The sequence below is a fragment of the Bos taurus genome, chromosome 5 (assembly GCF_002263795.3).
Source record: "Bos taurus isolate L1 Dominette 01449 registration number 42190680 breed Hereford chromosome 5, ARS-UCD2.0, whole genome shotgun sequence".
Taxonomy (NCBI): domain Eukaryota; kingdom Metazoa; phylum Chordata; class Mammalia; order Artiodactyla; family Bovidae; genus Bos; species Bos taurus.
This window is the reverse complement of record NC_037332.1, coordinates 96,631,770-96,654,718: the sequence shown is the minus strand read 5'-3', so window position 1 is coordinate 96,654,718 and position 22,949 is coordinate 96,631,770. Positions and strand designations below refer to the sequence as shown.

Sequence of the window (22,949 nt, the reverse complement as noted above, 5' to 3'; positions counted from 1 at the left end):
TGGTGCTGAGCGAGAGAGGAGTGGGACAGGGAGATGGCTGGGACAATTATGCCCAAGGCGCTCAATTGTGGAGCAAGGTCCAGGTGATTATTTCTTAGAGATCAGAGAGCAAAGTCCTGAACTAGACGACTTCCTCCAGACTACTGTGAACGTGAGAAGCCTGGCTGGGCATTCCTGGAGCCTAATTACAAGGCTGTTCAGCCAGCCCCCCTTCATTCAGAGGCAGGTTTCGGAGGCCTCCTGGTGTGTTCCCTTTTTCACCCCTGCCCATCCCCAGGAGAGTGCCCAGGGTCAGACAGGGAAGTAATCAGAAGTCAACCTGATCATTCCTGACCGTGAGCAGCTGTGGATGTGTTTGGTGGGAGAGGAATAATGGCACACTTGTGGGATGATTAGCTGGGATGTCAGTGGGCAGGGCACTGCAGTCCCCCTGTTCCTGCCCCCACCAGATAAAAGTGTGGGCTGATCACCTGTGTTTTACTTGTATCCATGGCAACCCACTCTCCTTTATGGTGAGGAGGAATGGGCTTCAGTAAACAGATCTATTTGTGTGACTCCTGTTGCTTATTTGAAGCCATGTCACTCCTTTTTCCACTGTGGTCTGTGTGTCTGAGTCACAGGGAGCCTAAACTGGCTTCTCTGAATTGATGGCTCCCTCCCAGCCTGTCTTGACTGACTGCCAACTGAGCAGGGCGTAGCTTACTTACCAACACTTTTTTTTTTTTTAAGCCGGACTGATTCATAGAAACTCCTTTAAAACAGTAAAAAGAAACCGCCCATCACACACCCCAGCACACCAGCTCAGGAAACTTATAACCTCGGGAGGCCAGCCCTCTGCTCACTGTGTTCACAAACCTCCAGGAGAGCGGACGCCTGCCACCAGCTCCTGCCACTCAGGGCGCCTCGGCTGGTCACCGGACCCTCAGGTAGGACAGTTCCCGACACTGCCGGGCAGCCCAGAGAACTTTCCTTGCTTCCCACTGCTCTCCTCCTTCTGACCTCACTGAAGCTTTTTCTTATTTCCTGTGCTATTTTTCTAGGACTCCTTGAATTGAGTCCTTCAAGCTTTTTAGCTAAAAGTGGGCATTGATACAACTCTTTCCCTTAAGGTTCAGTAAAATCTAGTTTGACGGGGGCCCCGGGGTTGGGGCAATCAGTCCGTCTGGGCCGTGATTATGTCTTGCAGGAACGGGGTTCTTGTTCTGAAAGTGTGCTGGGAGCAGGGACTTTTGGAACACGAGAGGATAGCATTTTTTTTCTGGAGGAAACCCGACGTACCTTTGAAACCGGACAGCACTTGGGCTGCTTGCCAGACTTTGTCAATTGCTCTGTTGTGATTTAAATTGCTCAGGACTTGAATTGTTTCTCTGTTTGCCTGTCTTTTCGGGGTGAGGGTGGGTAGCTTCTGCTTTTCAGTTTATTTTCCAGGTGGCTTTTATGGGGCTGTCCTTTAGCTTGTTCATTCACTTTTGTATAAGTGTAAATGTTTTTGTTTTTTTTTTTTTCTTTCCACGGGATAGGAGGAGAGCAGGGTGGGCTTGTTTAAAGAAAACCGTTAGAGGGAGAGAGGGAGGGAGAAAGAGGAAACTTTCTCTCTTTAAGTGGTATTTGAAATGTAATGCAGGAGGGGCTTCTGGTGCCTGATGTGGATTTCAGAGCTCTCTCCCAGGGTCAGATGTGGAGGGTGGGGTCTCAGGGAAAAGTTGGGTTTGGAGGGCAGGGTGGGGCTGGGGGAACTTCATCTGTTCTTATTAAAAATAAAACAAAATACTGCATCGCTTTGTGCTTTTATCCCAGAAGCAGCCAAGTTCGGTGCAGAGCAAAAAGACAGCCTATCAGAAATGTTAAAATGATTTTTATTTCTTAGGTAGATGTGAGGTGTTTTTTTCCTCCTGCATTGTTTTGGAACATTCAACTTCTCACTCTTTCCAAAACATGCCGTACAAACGCAAACACTTGTGCTAATCATGAAAGGATCTGGAAAAGGAAGAAGGGTGATTTTTATTTGCTTTTTCTTTTCAAGGTTAGCATGTTGGTTGGTTGAGGTGTGGCCCATTTCAATATAGATACTGGGGTATCTCCCTGCCCCACCACCCTACTCTGCACACAAGATGAGGAGAAGGACAGGATGCAGCTTGCCTGATGAAATTAAGTTTTTTCTTTATAAATGTGGTTCATTGGAAGAGAAGATTCAAACATAATCAGCCTGGATACAGGCAAGGTGCCTGCTAAAATTGCCCTCCAGGGGATGATTCAGTTAGTACAAGGGCAATTTTTTAAGCTGCAGGGGACTCCCACCTTCGCTTGAAGTTTTGATTATTTCTAGATTACATCGACGTGGATTGGGGAGGCCATTGTCATTAATGGTATCCTGAGAAGCTAGAAACAAATCTTTGAGTCTGTGCAGGCTAAAGCTAATAAGAAAGATTTAACCAGTCAGGAAACAGAAAACAGTGACATCTGTGGGCACATAAACTGTCCTGAGTCTCACTATTTGTACGGTGTCACTTTACGCTGGAGTTTTATGCAGAGAAAAGCGTGCTGTGCGTTACTGCCTGGAGTTTGAGGGCAATTTTAAAAATGCTGTTCTTATTCCCGCTTTCCCATCTTCCTCCAACAAGTAGTGAAAGAGTTCCTTGGCTATGGGGGTTTTTCTGGATTTCAGCTATGTATGCTCAACAAGACTGGACCGGGAGTTTTTTCCATTTTTTCCTGTTACTGTCTCCCACCCTTGGGGGGTGGATTGAATTCCACCCCAGACTCTGAGGACTGGGGCAGGGGTTTGGGGCAGATCGGCAGGATGTCTGGTCTGGCGTCCTGGTCTGAAGACACCCTGGATTTTACATTGTTCGAGGGTACGAAACTATCCTGGGAGTTGGCAGGAGGCCCTAGAGCACCAACCCAAGGCAGATCACATCCTAGGGCAGACAGTGGCTCCCTCCCAGGAGGGGAAGAGACGTCCCTTCCGCAGACCACAGAAAAGACTGGGGCTGTCTCCTCTCTTCCTGCTCCCCTCCTAGGCCAGACTTGGCCCGTCCAGTTCCCATAGACATCCAGACTCCGGGGGATCGAGGGAAGGAGCCCCATAGAGCCCACCCTGGGGATGCAGACCGTCTTTGCTTGGTCTGCGTGGCTCTGGGAGTTTCAGCTGGTACCCAGACCCACTGGGACCAGTGGAGAGAAAGCAGCCAGTGCCTCAGAAGACTGAGAGATGAACCAAAATGGCTTTTCTGTAGGCGCCTCAGCATCAGATAGGGAATATATCTGAAAAACGGCCTCAGAAAAAGGCACAGGGCAAATATAGTTACGTGTCATCCTTGATTTGTGCATTGAGTTTGGTACAGATCTTGGAGGTCAACCCATTCATTCTCCTGCCATATGCAGAAATCTTATTTTTCATACCACCTTGGATGGATGAGTGTTTTATGCTTACCTAAAATTTCCAGAGAAGGGACTCGGCACCTTAGAGGGTACTTCCACACCCACCCCGCTTCACTGGACAACTCTCATCGCTAGAGTTTCTTACATCCGGCAAAATTGGCTTCTCTATAACGTCTATACTTTCTTCCAAGTTCTCTAGTCCTGAAAATATTCCATTTTTGCTGTTGCTGTTGATCCATCCAATGTTCCTTATCTTCTAAACACTCGACTCTTATTTAGTATTTGATGGATAAAACTTGATAGATCTGTGCTGCTGTTATTATTATTATGACTACCTAAGATTTGGAAGGAGCAGGGAACCTTGTTGAAGTTTTGAGGCTGTGTACATACTCCTCCCTACCCAGGTGATCTGATTCTGAGGTCTCTTTTTCTAAACAAGGTGTGTGGTTTATTCTTGAACTGACTGCATACATAGCTGCCTAGCACAAAAGCTCAGAGCCACCTGGGACTCTCAGATATATGTACTCAGAGGGACACCCGGTGGCAACCACGAGGTCATGGTTAAATCAATGCAGTGCCAGAAACACAGGCTTCTAACTTGGCCTTGTGGGGCTGGTCCCTTAACTTAGTCCATAGTTCGTGGAGCCCACGCCTTGCCCCTGTTACTTCCTGTAATGGTAAGTACAGCAACAGGCTGCCAGTCAACATAACCTCGGTCTAATTGCCGGCAGGCCATCTGGATGTCCAGCTCCTTGGAGAGGGCTCATAATCCTTAAGTAGTGTAGAACTGGAATTTTCTGACCATAAACTTCCCTTTTCCCATACTCCTTTCAGTTCTGCCCAGATGACCCTGGATTCCTATTTAGTAACCAAGGGAGCTGAAATACGCTTCTAATTAGGAGTTTGTTTGGATTCCCAATACCCTATACCCCATACACACATGTTTCAAAACCACGCTAAGTTACACTTCTGTTACAAGTCATTTCTCTCAGTTTAACTGGGAAATCCGCTGAAACTGAACCACAAAGATGAAAACAGAAGCCCATGTGGGCATTGCTGCTTCTCTCTCTTCATTTTAATCACAACATTTGGATCCACCTTTCCTTCTCTGTGGGCTTCCCTGGTGGCTCAGAGGTTAAAGCCTGCAATGCAGGAGACCCGGGTTTGATCCCTGGGTCGGGAAGATCCCCTGGAGAAGGAAATGGTAATCCACTCCACAATTCTTGCCTGGAGAATCCCATGGATGGAGGAGCCTGGTGGACTACAGTCCATGGGGTCGCAGAGAGTTGGACATGACTGAACGACTTCACTTTCTTTCTTTCCTTCTCTGCTGTGGAAATGGCATTTCTCTGGAACTAAATTGGACCCCTCTACTGGTGCCCCTGGCCTTACTGAGGATGTGGCAGTTTTCATATTTCCCAGGCCTGTTTCATGAATTCTGTCTTCCAACGGGGTAATTAAAATTGAGAACCCACTAGGCTTGGGTTGAAATTGGTGGCTGGAACCCTCCGGTAGGTGCAAGATGGCTAAAATAGGAGGCTTGAGGCGCTTGGTCTTGTCCTGAATCTGCCATGTGATGTGGGCAGAACATTTGCCTTCTCAACAGAGGGAACAGAGCTTGGTGGTTTCCATGGACCCTTGTGGCCCCGAGACCCTATCGTTCTAAGATCCGATAGTTCCTGTTTGGAGAAGTCCTGTGGGTTATGCCAACAGCAAGTTTAATCCATAAACACTGGTAGGAAAGTGAAATGATGTAACATGTCTGCATGGAAACAGGAGGATGGAGGACCCAGGTGGACTCCTCTGCTTCATCCACTTAGAGATTCTCCAAGTATAGGCGTCTGCAGGCTTTACCGCTGGGTAGCAGTGAGCATTCATCCAGCTCTCGGAAGCAAAGAAAGAGGTTTGATTTATGAAACCTGAGCAGTGCCTGGTTAGTGAAGCTTTGTGGGGACATTGACAACATGAACCCAGACCAGACTCCAGAGACAGAGACACAAAGGTGGTTCTGGGAAAGGAGCCTCACCCTCTTTTCAAGGAGGGTGTGGCCAAATGGTGTGGATGGGAGTGGATGGGAAGCTGGGCTTTGGGGAGGAAAGGGGAGGTGCCAGGAGGAAAGGGGTGGGGAGCAAAGGGACTTCCCGAGGTTTCTTAGGCCTGTATGCTGGCTGAGAGAGGGGGGCAGATGGAAAGGCCTAGAAGAGGGAGAAGAATTGATGCTTTCAAACTGTGGTGCTGGAAGACTCGTGAGAGCCCCTTGGACTGCAAGGAGATCAAACCAGTCAATCTTAAAGGAAATCAGTCCTGAATATTCATTGGAAGGACTGATGCTGAAGCTGAAGCTCTCATACTTTGGTCACCTGATTCAAAGAACTGACTCATTGGAAAAGATTCTGATGCTGGGAAAGATTGAGGGCAGGAGGAAAAGGGGGCAACAGAGGATGAGATGGTTGAGCGGCATCACCGACACAATGGACTTGAATTTGAGCAAACTCTGGGAGATGGTGAAGGACAGGGAAGCCTGGTGTGCTGCTGTTCATGGAGTCTCAAAGAGTAGGACAGAACTTAGCAACTGAACAACAAGAAGAGAGAGAAACTGGAAAGAGGAAGCAGGGAGAGGGTGAAAGAAGAGGGCAGAAGTGTGACGATGCTGTACCCCTGACTCCCTCCTCTGATTTGGGGACCACCCACTCTCAATGTCAGGATAGTCCTTGGGGCCAAGAATTTTGTTCTTTGTCTCACCTCTTCTTTCCCATCTGTGAAGAACCTTCTGTTGTTAAGGAGGCAATGTTAGAATTTCTGTGGATTACCTGTGCAGTGGTCATCTTTCCCTGGGGACACTTTTTTTTTTTCCCTTTCCAGAAGGGTCAGGTCAGGACTGACAGCAGAATGAGGTCCCTGATACTTTGATGTCTTCTTTCAAATAATCAAAGAACCCTGCCTGGGAGGCTGGATACCGGGAGCTGGGGAGAGGTTGCAGAGGTCAGGCCAGCCAGGTGTGTCCACACTCTAACGAAGCTGAGACCTCAAGCTTGCCTTGGCTGGCTGTGCTTCGCTGCCGGGGAGGGGGCCTTGTGCTGTGGGTGGGGGCCAGGGTGGAATGTTTGAAGCTCCTCTGGGGCCAGGAGTGCTAGCAGGGTGGGCTGTTTTGGCCTGGGCTGGTTCTGCTGGTGGACCTTCTCAGCAAGTCAGTAGGAAGAAGCAGTGACCCTCCAAAGGCCCTTTGTTTATTTCCAGTGGCATCACTTTGGAGAGTCTGTGCTGACCCTCTGATTAACTAGGAGGGGTTGGAGAGGCAGAATAAAGCAATAGATCTGGTAGAAGTTCTAGAATTCTGCCGCAAGTAGGAAAGAGAAGCTGTGCTGCAGTGGGGAAAGCCTGGCCCGGAAGATGCGAGGGAGTGGGCTTCATCCCGGTTCTGTTTTCACTCTGGGGACTCGCTTTCCCACTTTTGTCAAGGAACTGGACCGAGTTACTTCAACCCTGCTAAGCCTCTAAACAACCAACTGCCTGCAGAAAGAGCCACAAGCCCACAGCCCATGCCAGGCACCGGGGTGCCCCTGGCTACACCCGCGTCTGTCCCTGGGGGCCCCACCACCTCCCAGACTACAGCCTGCTGGTTGAAGCCTGTTGCTGGTTGAAGCCTGTTGCCGCCACCTACTGTCAGACCCGCTCAAGCACCCCCGCCCCCCCCACCCCCCAACCTCCACCCGGGCCGGGCCACACCTTGCGTTTCTTCCAGAACCCTAGTTATTATCTTGGCAGTCTCTCCCTCGGAGACGGTCTGGCCGCCAAAACACTCCTCTTTTGTCAGCAGCAGAAGACAGCGAAGGTTCCATCCTTGCCCTGGGGACATCGCCTGATGGCCTGACCAGCTGCGGTCTGGGGGCGGGGGCTGGCCTCGGTCACCCCACCCAGGTCTGGCCTTGGCCTTGGCAGATGTCACCCAGCCCCAGCCCCTCCCCGGACACAAAGAGGACAAGGGGAAACCAGAGAGAGAGAGAGAGGTTATTCTCTGTGGGAACATTTGCCAAAACAAGATGCAAGCTGCTTGTTTGCTTTTAGCAGATTTGCTGGCCCTCGGACTCTGCCTGAGAAGTTTCAAGCACATTTCACGGGGGTGAGTTTCTCCTTATCCATAAACGAACAAAAAGAATAACCAGCAGCCGTGCAGCCTTTGCTGTGTATCAGGCAAGAGCCCTTTGATCCTCACGCTAAGGCTGTGAGGTGTGCAGATGATAGTTAAAAGGGGCTGGGGTCACCACGATGTATGCTTGAAACAGCTTACAATTTCATGTGCTAACTATACCCAATGAATCTGAACTTTTTAAAAAAAGGAGTGCAGTCAGGAGTCGCACCCAAAATTCATGCTTTTTTTTTTTTTTACTACTCAATACTCTGTCTCTCCAGGAGCTACTGTCCAGAGAGGATACGTCATTTTCCCAAAGTCAGCAGAGTCAGAATTTTTTATGAGAACCTGGTTTTCAAAGAGGTGCTCTTTTTCTTTCTTGCTTTTGGTTCCCCCTAAATAACATGCTTGTCCCACTACCCCCACCCCCAGTTCCTTATCTCTAACTGTGTGAGAATCATGCCAATCTATACTAGGGCCAGATAAGCACCACCCTTTCTATAATATACCCTGTTCACAGGTGGGAGGTGTAGTTCCCTCACCTCCTGGATGATGAAAAACAAAATAGTTGTTTTCTTTGGAGCATGTAAATTCCTGTTGCTTTTGCTGCTTGACTGCTGATGTTTCTTCTGGTCATTAAAAAAAAAAAACAAAAAAAACTGCCCTGCATTTTAAAGAAAACAGACCCCAGTATGAGTGTACGCAGTGAATTACAGCCCAAAGTTCTTTCTTGCCATACCAAACATCCAGATGTCCAGAAGCAGGAGGAGATGGTGTTTTAGGATTCTTTCTCTCCACATATTTCCCATGGAGAAATTAACGGCCCCCCTTCCCCACCCTCACGTAAAAACAATATTTAGAATGGAAAAGTACACTTGATATAAAACAACAAGAACAATGGTCAGAAAACCTCATCCAAGGTCTCATTCACTGAGCCCGTCTTTAATCCCAGCCTTTTCCTCCTGCGGATACATCCTCTACGGCTGCTCCCCAAAGACAGTATTTCCTCTTCTGCTTTTGCGTTCAGTGGATATTCATTTTGCCAACCCACATGATCCTCAGTGGGAAATAAACACATCAAAACAAACCAACAAGAGCAAAATGATCCCGACGCATAGAGGACAGAAAGACATCAGTGCCACCACCCTATGCCGTGTTCCTAGGAGAAGCACAGCTGCAGTTCTGGGTGTGACGCCAAGGAGGATGGTCAGATGTGGGCTGACTCATGGAGATCGTACGACTGGGAGTGTCTCTGCCTTTCATCTTGTGCCTCCAAGAAAGCCTTGTGTCTTGGTCTGAGAAAGCGTTCTTCAAAGTCTGCAGTTATCCAGAGGAGATGGGAATTTCACTGAAAGCACCAATGGACAAAAAGACAGAGTCTGTCTGGCAGTCGGGTCATCTCAGGACTGTGTTATGATTTACTTGAGATCGGGGGATCTCTGGCTAATATTCTGATAACCTGGAAGTTCTGCTGGCAAAGTGACCACTTCAGAAAAATGCTGTTAAGGAAGCATTAGACAAAGGGCAGGAGTAAGATGGAGGTAGTCATTGCCAACAGCCACCTCTAATGCATTGTCAGGACTTTTCTGATGAAAGAGTGGGGAAGTTTTTGTAAGTAGTGAGTTACCCATGACTTACTCTTGCCTGGAGGGTCCCATAGATGGAGGAGCCTGGTAGCCTGCAGTCCATAGCGTCGTGGAGAGTCGGACACGACTGAGTGACTTCTTTCACTTTCCATTTTCATTCATTGGAGAAGGAAATGGCAACCCACTCCAGTGTTCTTGCCTGGAGAATCCCATGGAGGAGAGGCCTGGTGGGCTGCAGTCCATGGGGTCGCACAGAGTCGGACATGACTGAAGCGACTTAGCAGCAGCAATAGCAGCAGCAGAGAAGTTTAAGCATGATTTAGGTAGTTCCTGGTTATAGATTTGTAGATGAGTTTCATGTTCTGGGGAGGGATTTTAAAGCCTCCTTTCAGTCCAGAGTTTCTGTAATTGAAAGAAGTAGATAGGAAAGTAAAATTTGTAGATAAAATAGTACTTAGAAGTTTAAAATTTTTTATTTGCATTTACCTGTTTCTTCTTGAATAAGAGGAAACAAACACACATATAATCCTGCATATTCAAATGTCAAAGATACTCAGGAAATATTCTCAGAGTTTGCATATAGTAAGATGTTCAATACCTACTGTTGTTCAGTCTCTGAGTTGTGTCCGACCCTTTGCAACCCCATAGACTGCAGCTCACCAGGCTTCCCTGTCCTTCACTATCTCCTGGAGTTTGCTCATACTCATGTCCATTGAGTCAGTGATGCCATCCAACCATCTCATCCTCTGTCATTCGCTTCTCCTCCTGCCCTCAATATTTCCCAGCATCAGGGTACAGAAATAATTTCTAAAAATAACACAGGACTAAATTTCACCTAGATAAAAAAAAGTTTGGGGGGGATCATTTTCTCTCAAGAATTCTGTTGTTTATTATGAAGACTTCAGTTATCTTGACATTCATTGTTTTTCTACAGGGAAGAAAATATTGCCTTTCTTGATTCTTTTATTTGGTGGCTGAACAGATACTTGGCACATGTCATAGACAAGATTCTCCTTTCAGAAACTTAGAATCTTGGGGGTTGGGGAGCCAAACATTTCCACAAATAATTCTGTTACCAGGTGGGCTACCACTAATGATTTTAATAACAGGAGAAAAATGACTACTTTTGACCTCTGTATCAGGGAAGGCTTCCTAGAGGAGGCAGAATTTAAACTTCCTTGAAAACAATGTTATAGTTAACTGGAGGAAGGCTATAAAAACAGACCTTTAAAAAAATTTTGTTTTTAATCCTAGGATTTAAAATTCCTAGGATTCCCAGGGCCAGTGTGGAGCCCCTTTCCTGATTGGTGGTGGGGTGGTGGTGTGTTTGGAGGATGTGAGGAGTGACTTGGTCAGATAACCCAGTGGTACTGAGGATATACTTAAGAGGGAGGATCAGAAAGAGGATCATGGAGAGGCGGGTGGTCCCGAGCTAGACAATGACAGTGGGAGTGGAAAGTAAAGATGCGCGGGAGGTTAAGTACTGGAGGAAGCATGCATGACCTGACTGTTATTTTCAGCAGTAAAACTGGGATGAGAGGAAGGAGCAGTGTGGACTTTGGCAGCTGGTCACTATTGCTCCTGTCTCCCCAGAAGAGTCTGGGCTGTCTTGGCTGCCAGGGAAATGACTAAACTGTCTTCTGGCTCTCGAGACAGATCCACGTGCTTCTCAGAAAGTTATCTTGTGCCATCTGGTCGAGGATGCTTCCACTTTGCCTTTGTCTGGGAGACTCTCACCCACTCCGAGTGAATCACAGACATTCGAGCTCTGTGGGACTCCCCCACTCCCATCACTCACACAAGCCCCCGACTCACTGTTTCTGATCATGTGACACCCCCAGTCTCTGGCTAGTTCTTCAGTGACTCAAGCCCAGGATTTCCACCACTTCCTTTGCTGGAGAAGTAGGTCTTGGGGCTCTGTTCGGTTGTATTGCTCCCAATTACTGTTCCTCAGACTGCTCGAAGGCCCTGCTTCCCCCAGACTGTGGTAGCTACTCAATAAACACACTCCAGGGTTTGGAAGAAGTTATCAGTCAGCAATCTGACCCCTGGCTTAGTGATCATGCAGCCAAATTACCAACATCTCAACTGTCCAGATGAGAAGTTGATGATTCTCAATGTCTCTGCTATGAGTTACCCATCAGAAAAGGAAAGGTGTCCACAGAGATCTGATTAATTTCTCATGGTTGTGCATGTGTGCTAAGTCGCTTCAGTCATGTCCAACTCTGTGCGACCCTATGGACTGTAGGGTCCTCTGTCCCTACACCAGGCTCCTCTGTCCATGGAGTTCTCTAGACAAGAATACTGGAGTGGGTTGCCATGCTCTCCTCCAGGGGATCTTCCTGACCCAGGGATCAAACCCGCAATTCTTGTGTCTTCTGCGCTGCAGGCGGATTCTTTGCCACTGTGTCACAAGGGAAGCCCTTCTCATGGTCAGACCACCCTAAAGGTGTTAGGTTGCCTGCAAAGGGTGAAGAAGCAATAGAAGGCAGCCTCAGGGCTTTGTTCTTTTGCTTCTTTCATTTTGTGGGAGGAGATAAGAAACCAATAAATATTGAAGTGGATGGAGCCAGCTAGAGAGGGCCGTCAGCCCTTCACCCACATCAGCTGGGCATTTACAGCTCCAGTCACCAGCAAGCATAATCTTCAGGTTCAGTTTCACTAACTGCAATGAATATCCTATTAGCAAAGATCTTCATCCAGATCTGGAATGGTCAGTGGCTGTGACGCTTGTATCAGGGACAGGAGTGTAAAGAGACCGCTGCCCTAGTGTGGTCTGAGCGATGTGGGAAGGAAAGGGGAAGTGTGGTCAGAAACAAGGATGGCGGTGGAGGAAAGAGAACTGGCGGGCCTGTCGGTTAGGGCAGAGAGAGGAACAGGAAAGGGATAACTAGAGCCTGTATGTAGCTCTAAGTGGCTAACCTCCATTTTTCTTGACAGTCACTTCTCTGCTAGAGTCAGCATTCATGCCTCCAATACTTTTCTCAGTTTTCCACCCAGCCCCATGGAGTCCTGACCAACCCTGTCCCATGTCTGTTGGGGGTGGTGAGGATAAAGGGGGGATCCTACCCTGCTTCCAGTGCCAGGTGGGGAGACCTGTTCCTGGCACCCTGCATAGAACAGTCAGTGGACATCCTATCCCTTGAGAATGCTGTGGATTCAGTAGCTCTGGTGGCCTGGGTCCAACTCCAAGCACCACAAAAAATGTTGTTATGGAAGCCCCAACAGCAACATGACGAGCTTTGGGACTGCCTTGAGCTTCTATGCTCTATGAGGGGGTAGGTGTGTCTCTTAGATCTTCAGAAATGCCATGCTGTTTTCCGTTGCAGTCTGGTTGGAGCTCCCCAGCTAGGACAAAGTATCTGCTTTCCACTGGAAAGGGCCGTAAATAGCATTCTTTTTCATTCTTAAAAAATTTATTTATTTTTAATGGAAGCATAATTGCTTTATAATATTGTGTTCGTTTCTGCCATTCATCAACATGAATCAGCCATAGGTATACATATGTCCCTTCCCTCTTGAACTTCCCTAAAATGCTTCATTTCAAATGCTGTAAAATTATAATCCTTTAATTTCTAAATATACAATTGCAATCTTTGATAATTATTACTCAAGAACAGTTATGTTTTATGAGTATTGTTGTCAATTGTTGTCACCAATAGAGCAACACGCAGATGTGTCCATAGCATTTTGAAGAGCTCAGAGAGAGAAATCAATGACAGCTTTAGTGAAACCTACTGCCAGGACAGAAAGTTGTAGCAGCCAATACTTCCAAAGATATAAATGCTCGGAAGTGGTCTCTTTTCAGTACTTTCATATGAAGCAAGATTCACACGAGGGCAGGGAATGAGGCTCTCAGAAAGTGGCCCTGCATGTGATGGGTGGGTAGATGTCTCAAGAGCACTGGGTCCTCTATTATCTCTACCCAAACTGCTCTCCAATTTGATAGGTCTCCCCTCACCTGTTAAGTATGTGGACTTCCCAGGCGGCTCAATGGTAAAGAATCTACCTGCCAATGCAGGAGATGCAAGAGTTCCATTCTCCAGTTGGGAAGATCCCTTGGAGGAGGAAAGGGCAACCCATTTCAGTATGTTTGCCTGGAGAATTCCCATGGACAGAGGAGCCTGGCGGGCTACAGTCCATAGGATCACAAAGAGTCAGACACGACTGAGCACACACACATGCTGGTCCCTAAAGATCTTAAGAATTACCTCCCATCTTCCTATCTTGGAGTTTCTCTGCTGGGAGGGGGCAACCTATAGTATAGGGATAGACATTTAAGAAGGTAGTTCATTCTGCTTCCAAATGTGTTGGGGAGGGCTACTGAAATTCAAGGAAGCCCTTCTAAGCTGGCAATGGATGATCCCAATAAAACCTGACAGATTTCAGGCAGTGAAAAGATGGAGAAGCTACTACCTGTGTTATGTGATAGCTCCAGTAAACAGCTTCTACTTCTGGCTGGATACAACAGCCAAAAGCAGATAGAATTGTGTGTTCTGTGCACTAAGAACACTTGCTAATTCAAGGTATTTTGCTCCTTTTTTTGGTGGAAAGATATAGTGTGATTCAGTTCAGTTCAGTCTCTCAGTCATATCTGACTCTCTGCGACCCCATGGACTGCAGCTTGCCAGGCTTCCCTGTCTGTCACCAACTCTTGGAGCTTACTCAAACTCATGTCCATCAAGTGGGTGATAACATCTAACCATCTTGTCTTCTGTTGTCCCCTTCTCCTCCTGCCTTCAATCTGTCCCAGCATCAGGGTCTTTTCCGATGAGTCAGTTCTTTGCATCAGGTGGCCAAAGTATTGGAACTTCAGCTTCAGCATCAGTCCTTCCAATGAATATTCAGGACTGATTTCCTTTAAGATTGACTGGTTTGATCTCCTTGCTGTCCAAGGGACTCTCAAGAGTCTTCTCCAACACCACAGTTCAAAAGCATCAGTTCTTCAGTGTTCAGCTTTCATGTTCCAACTCTCACATCCATATGTGGCTATTGGAAAAACCATGGTGCGATTACAGAAATCTAAATACCCTGAAAGAAAATTGCTATCTTGCTTGATCTCCTCACCCACTCCTGCCTGAACCTCACAGGGGAATAGTGATCAGGTGGGGCTGTGGTTTTAGATAAGAAGTGAGAACTGGTGGGCAGGAAAACTCGTGTATGTGGAGTGATGGAGGTGGTGGTGAGGCAGTAGACTAGCCAAGGGGGATGAGCAGGGTATTTGGAAAGCATGAATGTTCAAATGATCAAAATGGAGAGTGTGAGCAGGGGCAAAAAGAATCAGGCTCAACACTGGAGGGTTACAGAGCAGTCTAAGGAGACAGAGAATTCTGCTGGATCCCCAGCAGTGTGTCAGAGAGGAAACTCCTAACATTCTCCTTGACCTCATATAGGAGGCCTTGCTTGGTGTACTGTATTCCGTCTCTGGCCCCTCAACCCCTATTAGGAGCAGGATGTTTGTCAATTAAAAGCAAAGGAAAAAAAAAAAAAAAAGTCATTTCTATAGCCCAAGGAGGATTAAGCACAATCTCGTTATATAATGTTTTAATTTCCTGCATTCAGAGAATTAATTCAGGCCTGTTCCCTTCCCTGTAAGGGGTGAGATCAGGATCTAGTGATGGTGTGAGTCTGGGGGGAGTGGGGAGGGTGACCAACACAGGGATGGGAAGAGTCAGTTTCTCCTCTTCATCCCCAAGGGTGGTCCTTAGTGGTCCCTCCCTGCAAGGAGCAAGGATTAGGTGTAGAGATAATTTCTAAGGGGAGCAAAATGATTTTATTCACACTGCCCTGTGACCCCAACAGCAGGTATCCTATTGCTTCACATGGGGCAGCCTGGTGAATGGATGACTCAGTTGCTGCTCAGTTTCATATAATAGCAATAACAATAACAGTAACAGTAACCCCATTAGTATCTGCCAAGCCCAAGCACTGTGTTGGGAATTCTCCGTCTAGGATTAAATGTAACACTGTACGATGAGCATTGCAACCCCCACCTTCCATAGGAGGGAACTGACACCTGGAGGTCCAACAACTTTATGTGATTCTAACTCGACCTGTGTCTAATTCAAAAATCTCCTTTCACTGTGCATTAAAGTCAAGCAGAAAATTGAGGAGGTGTGATTTAGGAGGTGTGCAAGGATCTGAGAAAAGCAAAAATGCACCGGAATGTATGGGGAGATTATGAATAACAGGCACGAAAGCTCTAAGCTCTGTCCTGAAGCCAAGCAGTAAACATCATCATTTTGATCATTCACAATTGGAGAAATTTCTACAGAAAGAGTCTGGGTGGTAGGGAAGTGCTTAGATGGCGAAGGAGGGTGGGAGCGGTTGGAATGGGTCAGGGTGGGCAGTGGAGGCCAGTGTCTGCCTTTCATTCTTGGCTTGTCAACAGCAACCTCCTCCTTCCCCCCACCAGGGTACAGTAGATCATTCTGGATTTGGAGTGCCTGATGAGGAAAGGGACAGATCAAAAGCACTGGAAGTGTTGCAATGGTCATATCCACGCTCTCCAATAAGTACCCTGTCTGAAGTGGAAGGGACTCAAGCTCAAAGCTTTAATTAAATGAGGTGGAGGGAGAGAGAGAGAAATGGGACACAGTTACTGGATGTGCACAGCCATCTCCTCCCTGGGAGGGGACAGCCACACATCCACCCTCCCTAGGGTGTGAGTAACATGAGCCCTTTCCTTCTGAAGTTCCAGCAAGCCTGCACCGCCTCTTAACTGTCTTGGGTGTGACAAAGCATTCCTGCCACTGTCATCAATCAAAGTGGCCGCCCCCTCATGCATCCTTCACACTTCCTCTATTCTAGGCTTGATGATCCATGGGCTCCCCTCTTCACTTCTGCTGAGATGATGACTGAATGCTTCCATTTACCCATGCACATTCTTAATCTGTTAGTTCCCCATCCTCCCATCCACCGTGTGATGGATGCATCTGCTGATGGGCTGTACTGAGTCCAGAAGGATTGGCATTTGGGTAAATGTCACACACAAGCCAAAGGCACGTTTGATCCCTCCCGCTGCATCCAGCCCTCAGAACTGTCATACTGAGTCGTAGGAAATATAATCCTCTGCCCCCAGACCAAAAGCAGAGTCCCTGCCATGATGTAGCCCAAAGACTCAGGTGCAACACAAGTCTTAAATATTCCACTGGTAGATGATCAGACCATTAAACTGTAATTGGGTTGTTATAACTATTGAATATCCAACAGCATTATTATAGTGGAAGTTGTGGCTCTCACATTTTATATTTCATACGGGATCAAATTAGTAGCCCATTTGGTCTCTGGGCATTGAGTAATAGCTGCCAGTCTTAGGAAGGCATCCGCTTCAATTAAAATCGCTGGGTGAGCAGTTTGATAGAAGTGTGGACAACTTCCCTAATGGAAAATGCAAATTTATATGACATTGTTGCATAGAGACCTGAAATGACAGCTGTGAAAGGCCTTTAAAAAACCAAAATCCTACTTTTGACCTGTACAATGCAAACAAAATAATAACAGTTACCATAAAATTTTTCCTGTTTTGAAACAGGCTGTATTAGAGGGATGAATATATAAATATCTGAGGTAGAATTTTCTTTCTGTTTAGATCTATGTAAACAGATGAACAGGCACTTGGGGAACTGGGCTAACTAATTAGGTGTTGGCAGGAATTTATGGAATCATGATGATTTTTACTGTAACTCCTCTTGATTTCAGCAGAGAACCCACCCACCTGGGAAAGCTGAAATAACGCATTGAATGAGAGTAACCTCTCCTTTGTCTTTCGTGTTCTCCTTTCTTTTCAGAGCTCTCTTCACCCTCAAGCCATAGAAAAGCCAAGATGCTGGTGTTACTGGCGAGTATCTTTGTGGTCCACATTGCCACCGTCATCATGTTATTCGTTTCTACCATTGCCAACGTGAGTCCTGTTCTTCTGTTCATTCATTCATTTGGAAGTTATTTGAATATTTACACTAAGTGCTACAAAAGATGTTTAAGCCATTGTGAATTTACAGCTTAGTTGTGGAAAAAATTAAACACATACTTGCACTTCAAACAACTAAATATTAATAACAAGTGTCTAAATGAATGATCTCGCCAGGTTGGAGAATACAGTGAGGCTTCTCAGGGGAGGTGGAGCTTGGAGGATGGGTAGATGGGTGGGGTTTCTCTCTGCTAGAGATGCAGAGTGAAAGGAACTTGGGAAGCATTCCAGGAGGTGTGCCCAGCCAGGGAGTACAGGTGGGAGGGACAGGCTTTGTTCAGGACGTAATGAAGACACCATGCGGCAGGCCAAACTTCCTTCTGCGAACCTTGATTAGAAGGAGAAATGGGAGTGAGATGATGAGATGCTTTGGTGGTCCGACCAACAAATACAAGTTTTGAGCAGAGAGTAGCATGTGAGAGTGCAATTATGCAAGATTAACCACGTTTGCCTGAATTAACTAAAAAAAAAAAAAAAAGACTAAAAATACAGAGTAAGCCATAGGCTCTGCTCTCTGAATCTGGGGCTACTCTGACCTCTAGTGGTAGTTTGCAGAGTCCAGTTTGCTTTTCTCGGAAAAAACAAAAACAAGACAACTCCTTGGACCTAAAAACCAAGGCCATGCATCACTAGATAAACAGATATGATCCCGGAATCTCTGTGGGTCCTTGTTACAGTTGAAGGATAATGGGTTTTAAATTTCAGAGAGAAGAGTTTTACCAGCATCGGTGGGTACGATTATAAACAAGAATCAGTGAGACATCACTGTGATGACAGACCCCTCGCCGTGTGGACTCCTCCAAACTTGAATTTAGTGTTCTGTACAACCCCCTCCCCCACCACCGAGTCTCTCAGTTTACCAGGTCCAGTAAATGGCTTCAAACTGTTTTAATGGATGCCCAGTGCTGAAATCTGAATTATCAGCCTCTAACATGGGGCTGAACACACAGCTGCTTATTAAGTCAAGAACAGGCAGGCGATTGGACATCCTGGCCCTGCTTTTCCAGTAACCCACATGAACAGACACTCTGTGTGGACAGGGCTGGGCGTTTGCTTTTCATCCCAGAAGGATAACTGTTTCTCTTGGGCCTGGAAGGAGGGGGCGCTGGCACTGTGGTGAGCCTCGGTGAATACATATTGGGTCGTTTTTCTACTTTCAGCTACCCCCACAGGATAGCTCTGACTGGACTATGTTATTATGAAATTACTTTTCATGTTGTGGCAATCAAGGTTTATCCTTCTATTTAGATGAACGTGGCTTATTGATCTCCCAGTCTCAAGGCTGTTTTCTTTGCTGCCTTTATGTTTCTTCCTTTTTTTCCAGTTGATCATTTTTTCCTTAGCTTTTTTCACCTTCTTTGCCAGGCCCTTTATTGGAAACAGTCTTGGTAGGGTGTATGAATTGTACATCTTTAAAATCAATTTCCTCACGCAGGGTTTCCGTTTCTTAGAGCCTTAGAATGATTTAAAAAAAAAAACCCAAAAAACCCAATGGTTGAATTAAATCTTTCTTTTTTAAGTAATGAGAGATGTGAAGTCCAGAGAGTGAGGTAACTTCTCCTCGGTCGTACATTCTTCTTTCTCTTTTTTTCTTGGGACCTCTGCGACTTCAGTTTTAGCAAGACGTTATTTCCACCTAGAAATGAGCTTCTTAGCCGTGTTTATGGCTAAATATGGCATCTTCCATAAGATTTAGTCTAGACACAAGTTGATGATTGTTTCTTTTTCTTTCAAGCCAGGGAGTTAGTTTTTAAACAGTTTTTTAAATTTCTTTTTTTTTTAAATTGGACTGTAGTTGATTTACCATGTTGTGTTAGCTTGAGGTGTACAGCAGAGCTAATCAGCTATACATATACATATATCCACTCTTTTTCAGATTCTTTTCCCACCTAACAGAGTACTGAGAAGAGTTCCTTTATGTCTTTTTGATTTCAGGTCTGGGTGGTGTCAGATTTGGGAACAGGATCAGTAGGTCTTTGGAAAAACTGTACCTCTGGTGGCTGTGGTGACAACCTTTCCTACGCTGGTGAAGGTACGTGCCAAGATATTGTACCCAGTGCCCTTGAGGAATGGCCAGCCCCTTGGGGACTGGGTAGCCTGACATCCTCACTCCCCCTGCCCTCTGTCCACAGATGCCCTCAAGGCTGTGCAGGCCTTCATGATCCTGTCTATCATCTTCTCCGTCATCTCCCTCGTGGTCTTCGTGTTCCAGCTCTTCACCATGGAGAAAGGCAACCGCTTCTTCCTCTCCGGGGCCACCATGCTGGTGTGCTGTGAGTATCAGCTTACTCAGAAAAAGCTTTCCTGTAGATCTTACCCTGGGGGCTCTCAGTGGCTTGAACAGCTGAGCACTAGGAGCAGTGAAACTGCCTTGTACAATTTACTGGCTTGGTTATTTGTGCTCCTGGGGAGAACCCCTGATAGCTACTTGAAATAAGAACCCTCATCAGCTTCACTGTTTAAACCTGGGGCTCCTGGGCAGACACCAAGGAGCCGGGGTCTGCCCAGCTGTAGCGCTTGTATGGGTTCGTGCTCAGTCACTCAGTTGTGTCCGACTCTGTGACCCCATGGACTGTAGCCTGCCAGGCTCCTCTGCCCATGGGATTTTCCAGACAAGAATACTGGAGTGGGTTGCCATTTCCTCCTCCAGGGGATCTTCTTGACCCAAAGATTGAACCTGTGTCTCCTGCAATGGCAGGTGGATTCTTTACCACTGAGCTACCTGGGAAGCCAGAGCTTGTATACAAGACAGTTGAAGGGGCAGGGGATGTGGGAGTCCTTAGATAGATGAAATTGCTGATGGCCATTGCCTCTCTCCCAATACACCACACAGTTTGATGGAAGGTGTATTCTTTTGCATCCCCCAAGGGCAGCCTGTCCTTGTGTGCTGGGGTCTAGATGGGAAAGCCAGTGGAGAGGAGGTGGGGAAGACCAGAGAAGCTGTGTTTTACTTCACAGCCACACAAACCAGTGCAGGTGTGAGAACTCAAACACCAATGGTACAGCAACATAACCATCAAGCCTGGTTCGGGGCCAATCAACAGAACCACCGCTGGGGGCCAAATTTCAGATTTCATTTTCCCATCGCCCACGAGGAACATAGGATCTTTCTAAAGTTATAAATCTTTTTCTCGCTTTGAATGTTAAGAAACCAAACCAACAGTGAATCATTTCTCCCCACTGCAGGGCTGTGCGTCATGGTGGGGGCCTCCATCTACACTCATCACTATGCCAACGGCTCTATAAACAACTACGAGCCGAGTCACCACGGCTATTCCTTCATCCTGACCTGGATCTGCTTCTGCTTCAGCTTCATCATCGGCATCCTTTATCTGGTCCTGAGAAAGAAATAAGGCTGAACACATTTACTGGGGACCTGGGGGGTGGGGAGGAGGGAGCCCTTGAATTTGGGAGGGGAGTGGAAGTTGCTAAGCAGGAAAAACCAGGAGAGGGATGGGGGGGAGGGGATGGAAGGGGGGAGGGGCTGAAACCCAAACATGATGGAGGGGGTCCTGTACTGTCCAGCCCCTGCCCTGGGAGAAAGCCGTTGGCTGGGACGGGTGCTCCCTGGATGTGGCTTGGCCTCCAGCTGTTCTCCGTTACACACACTGCCTGGGGCCCCAGCAGCTGCCACATCACTGGCTCCACTTCCGAGGGTGAATTCAGTCTTCAGACTCACTGCACCCAGTTATCACAGCGGTACAAGTTCCGGCCAGGGCAGATATTGTTTTTGTGTGGAATAAGCCAAGCCTGGAAGCCATCCTGCCCTTCTGACCCAGAGCAAAACATCACCATGTGAAGGGCTCGAGGGAGGACTTTGGCCAGTGTGCCAGGATCCCTCTTTGTTAAGCAGAGATTTAACTCTGTGGTATTTGTGACAAAATGGGAAGAAGAGACATAGTGATTAAGGCCAAGTTGGTGGCTTAGCTAAACTGAGAAAGAAATTTTCACAGTGGAAGGCCTGGGGCGTGGTCACAACTCAGACCAGGCCTCACACAGCTGTCCCTTGTGGAGACCTCTTGCCGTGGACTTTGCTTGGTCTCTCGCTTAAAGCCAAGGCAGCACTCTGGAATTTCTGTAAAGCCACAAACAAGCAATTCAGTGGTGGGAGCACCACACAAATTATGGGAAAAGGGGGCAGTCCTACAGCAGGATTATATCAGGGTTATGTTATTAGGAACCTCTCTCTGTGCAATCATGTTGTATAAGATGTGAGAGAGATGGACATAGATCCTTGCAACTCAATCTGTTACTCTTCCCCTAAATTATACCCTTTTGAGGAAGTTTTATCTAATTAGCCAAGGTGGGGATCAAAACTCCTAGGCTCAGAGATGGCTCTAGCTTTATGAGCTGAAGGGGTCGCCTATCAGAGGTCCTGCCTGTCCCACAATACGGATGAGGCAAGGCAATTTTGGAAGCTTCTTAAAACACATGCAAACCAAACCACACATCCTTGGGTGAAAGGTGCTATACAATTGTCAAGTATTAAGCATACTAGATTTCAGTCACAGTAAGAACAGAGTGTCTGTACTTCCAGGAAAATAAGAAAATTTCTGTGAGAGAAATAAAAATATAGGTGATGGGCAGATATTTTCTTTAAGGGAAAAGCAAAAACCCCTAAAAACTCTTGTGGTGCCCAGTCCGATGGTCACTGAGCTTCTCTGTTGCCGCAAGAGTGTTTCTTTGTAGGACTTAGAAGTATGGTATTAGTATGGTAATCCTGGTTAAGCAGTCATTGCTCTGGCCTGGCGCAGCTATGTTTAAGCCATCTCAGATTCTGGCTAAAGGGATTGTTTGTTTGTTTTGGTGGAAGACACTTCCTTTATCAATTTGAGAAGATCTACCCGAGGGAGAATCTGAGACATCTTGCCTACTTTTCTTCTTCCAGCTCCCCCTTCATTCCATTTCTTATATAGTTTTCCTTTTGGGGAGCTGTTATGCCACAATTGCTGGTATTTATATAAAAGGATTATTACTAAGTTTATTTCTTTATGTTCATTCTGGTTAGGGGAATGTGGAGGGTGGGCCACCAAATTATCTGGACTAGGGGTAAATGGGTTGGGAAGCAAAAAAATGTGGGACGATGAACTTTTTAATTATGATTTAATGATCATGCGATTATAGAAGGCTGTCTTGAGTGCAGAGGCAGATTTGCATATCAGGTATATCCAAAAGAGATACTAGCGTTGTGTTAAAAAGTTAAACTATGACTGGAGTGAACCATGTATTCCCTGGTCTTTTGTTTCTGTGCCATTTATGTCTCATGTAATTTGCATTACATTGGTGGGTTGTTCTAGTACTGTATTTGGCTTCTTCTTTAATAGATTGATATTTCATATACTATAATTGTAAATATTTTGATACAAATGTTTATAGCTCTAGGCATATAAAAACAGATTCTGATTCCCTATACTGTGTGGGTGTTTTCTTTCTAAAAATGTATGACATTTTCCCCTAATTAAGTTGTCAATCAGTTTGATTTGGACAACTTGGCATTTATCCAATATAATAAGCTACTTCCTATGCATTAGGCATTTATACAATAACTCTTTCAGAAAACTGAATGTTACTATACTTTCATCTTGCTTTCATTAAGCCTTTTAAGCAAAAAAAAAAAAAAAAAAAGAGGAACTTCACAAACTATTAGAGGTTATTATCTTGAATTAGAATGGCTTATGATATTAAGAAATGAGACACTTGCTAATTTTCTTTGAAATAGCCAACTCCACTAATGTGTCTTTAACATATAAAGCAATTCGCAAAGGTGTGTATCACATACATTTGCACGAACCCATTCATTGCACAACCTAGGATGTACCTGTATGACAGAAGGAAAGCTTTGAGGCTTTCTGGGTGCAGTGAGGCCTGGAATCAAGAGTGGAAG

The 22,949-nt window shown here is 46.3% G+C and overlaps 1 protein-coding gene across 3 annotated transcripts; it reads left to right on the top strand.

Moving 5' to 3' along the window:
* Window positions 1-781: 781 nt before the first annotated feature.
* Window positions 782-22,475, top strand: EMP1 (epithelial membrane protein 1). 3 transcript variants are annotated; one of them, XM_010805479.4, is made up of 6 exons: window positions 782-926; window positions 7,450-7,501; window positions 16,887-16,999; window positions 19,001-19,097; window positions 19,198-19,338; window positions 20,252-22,475. In XM_010805479.4, the coding sequence occupies exons 3-6, from the start codon at window positions 16,922-16,924 to the stop codon at window positions 20,416-20,418; spliced, it is 483 nt and encodes a 160-aa protein (XP_010803781.1). In that variant the 5' UTR covers window positions 782-926; window positions 7,450-7,501; window positions 16,887-16,921; the 3' UTR covers window positions 20,419-22,475. The 3 variants fall into 3 exon arrangements, with proteins under 3 accessions (XP_010803781.1, XP_010803782.1, XP_002687810.1); XM_010805480.4 differs by having other exon boundaries at window positions 7,447-7,501; XM_002687764.7 differs by lacking the exon at window positions 7,450-7,501.
* The last annotated feature ends 474 nt before the right edge of the window (window positions 22,476-22,949 follow it).

Bases quoted from the DNA above. Each gene is read 5' to 3' on its own strand.
- EMP1 (XM_002687764.7), top strand. From the start codon at position 16,922: ATGCTGGTGTTACTGGCGAGTATCTTTGTGGTCCACATTGCCACCGTC. The intron at 17,000-19,000 runs GTGAGTCCTGTT...TTTTGATTTCAG, and splicing joins TCGTTTCTACCATTGCCAAC to GTCTGGGTGGTGTCAGATTT. The intron at 19,339-20,251 runs GTGAGTATCAGC...TCCCCACTGCAG, and splicing joins GGCCACCATGCTGGTGTGCT to GGCTGTGCGTCATGGTGGGG.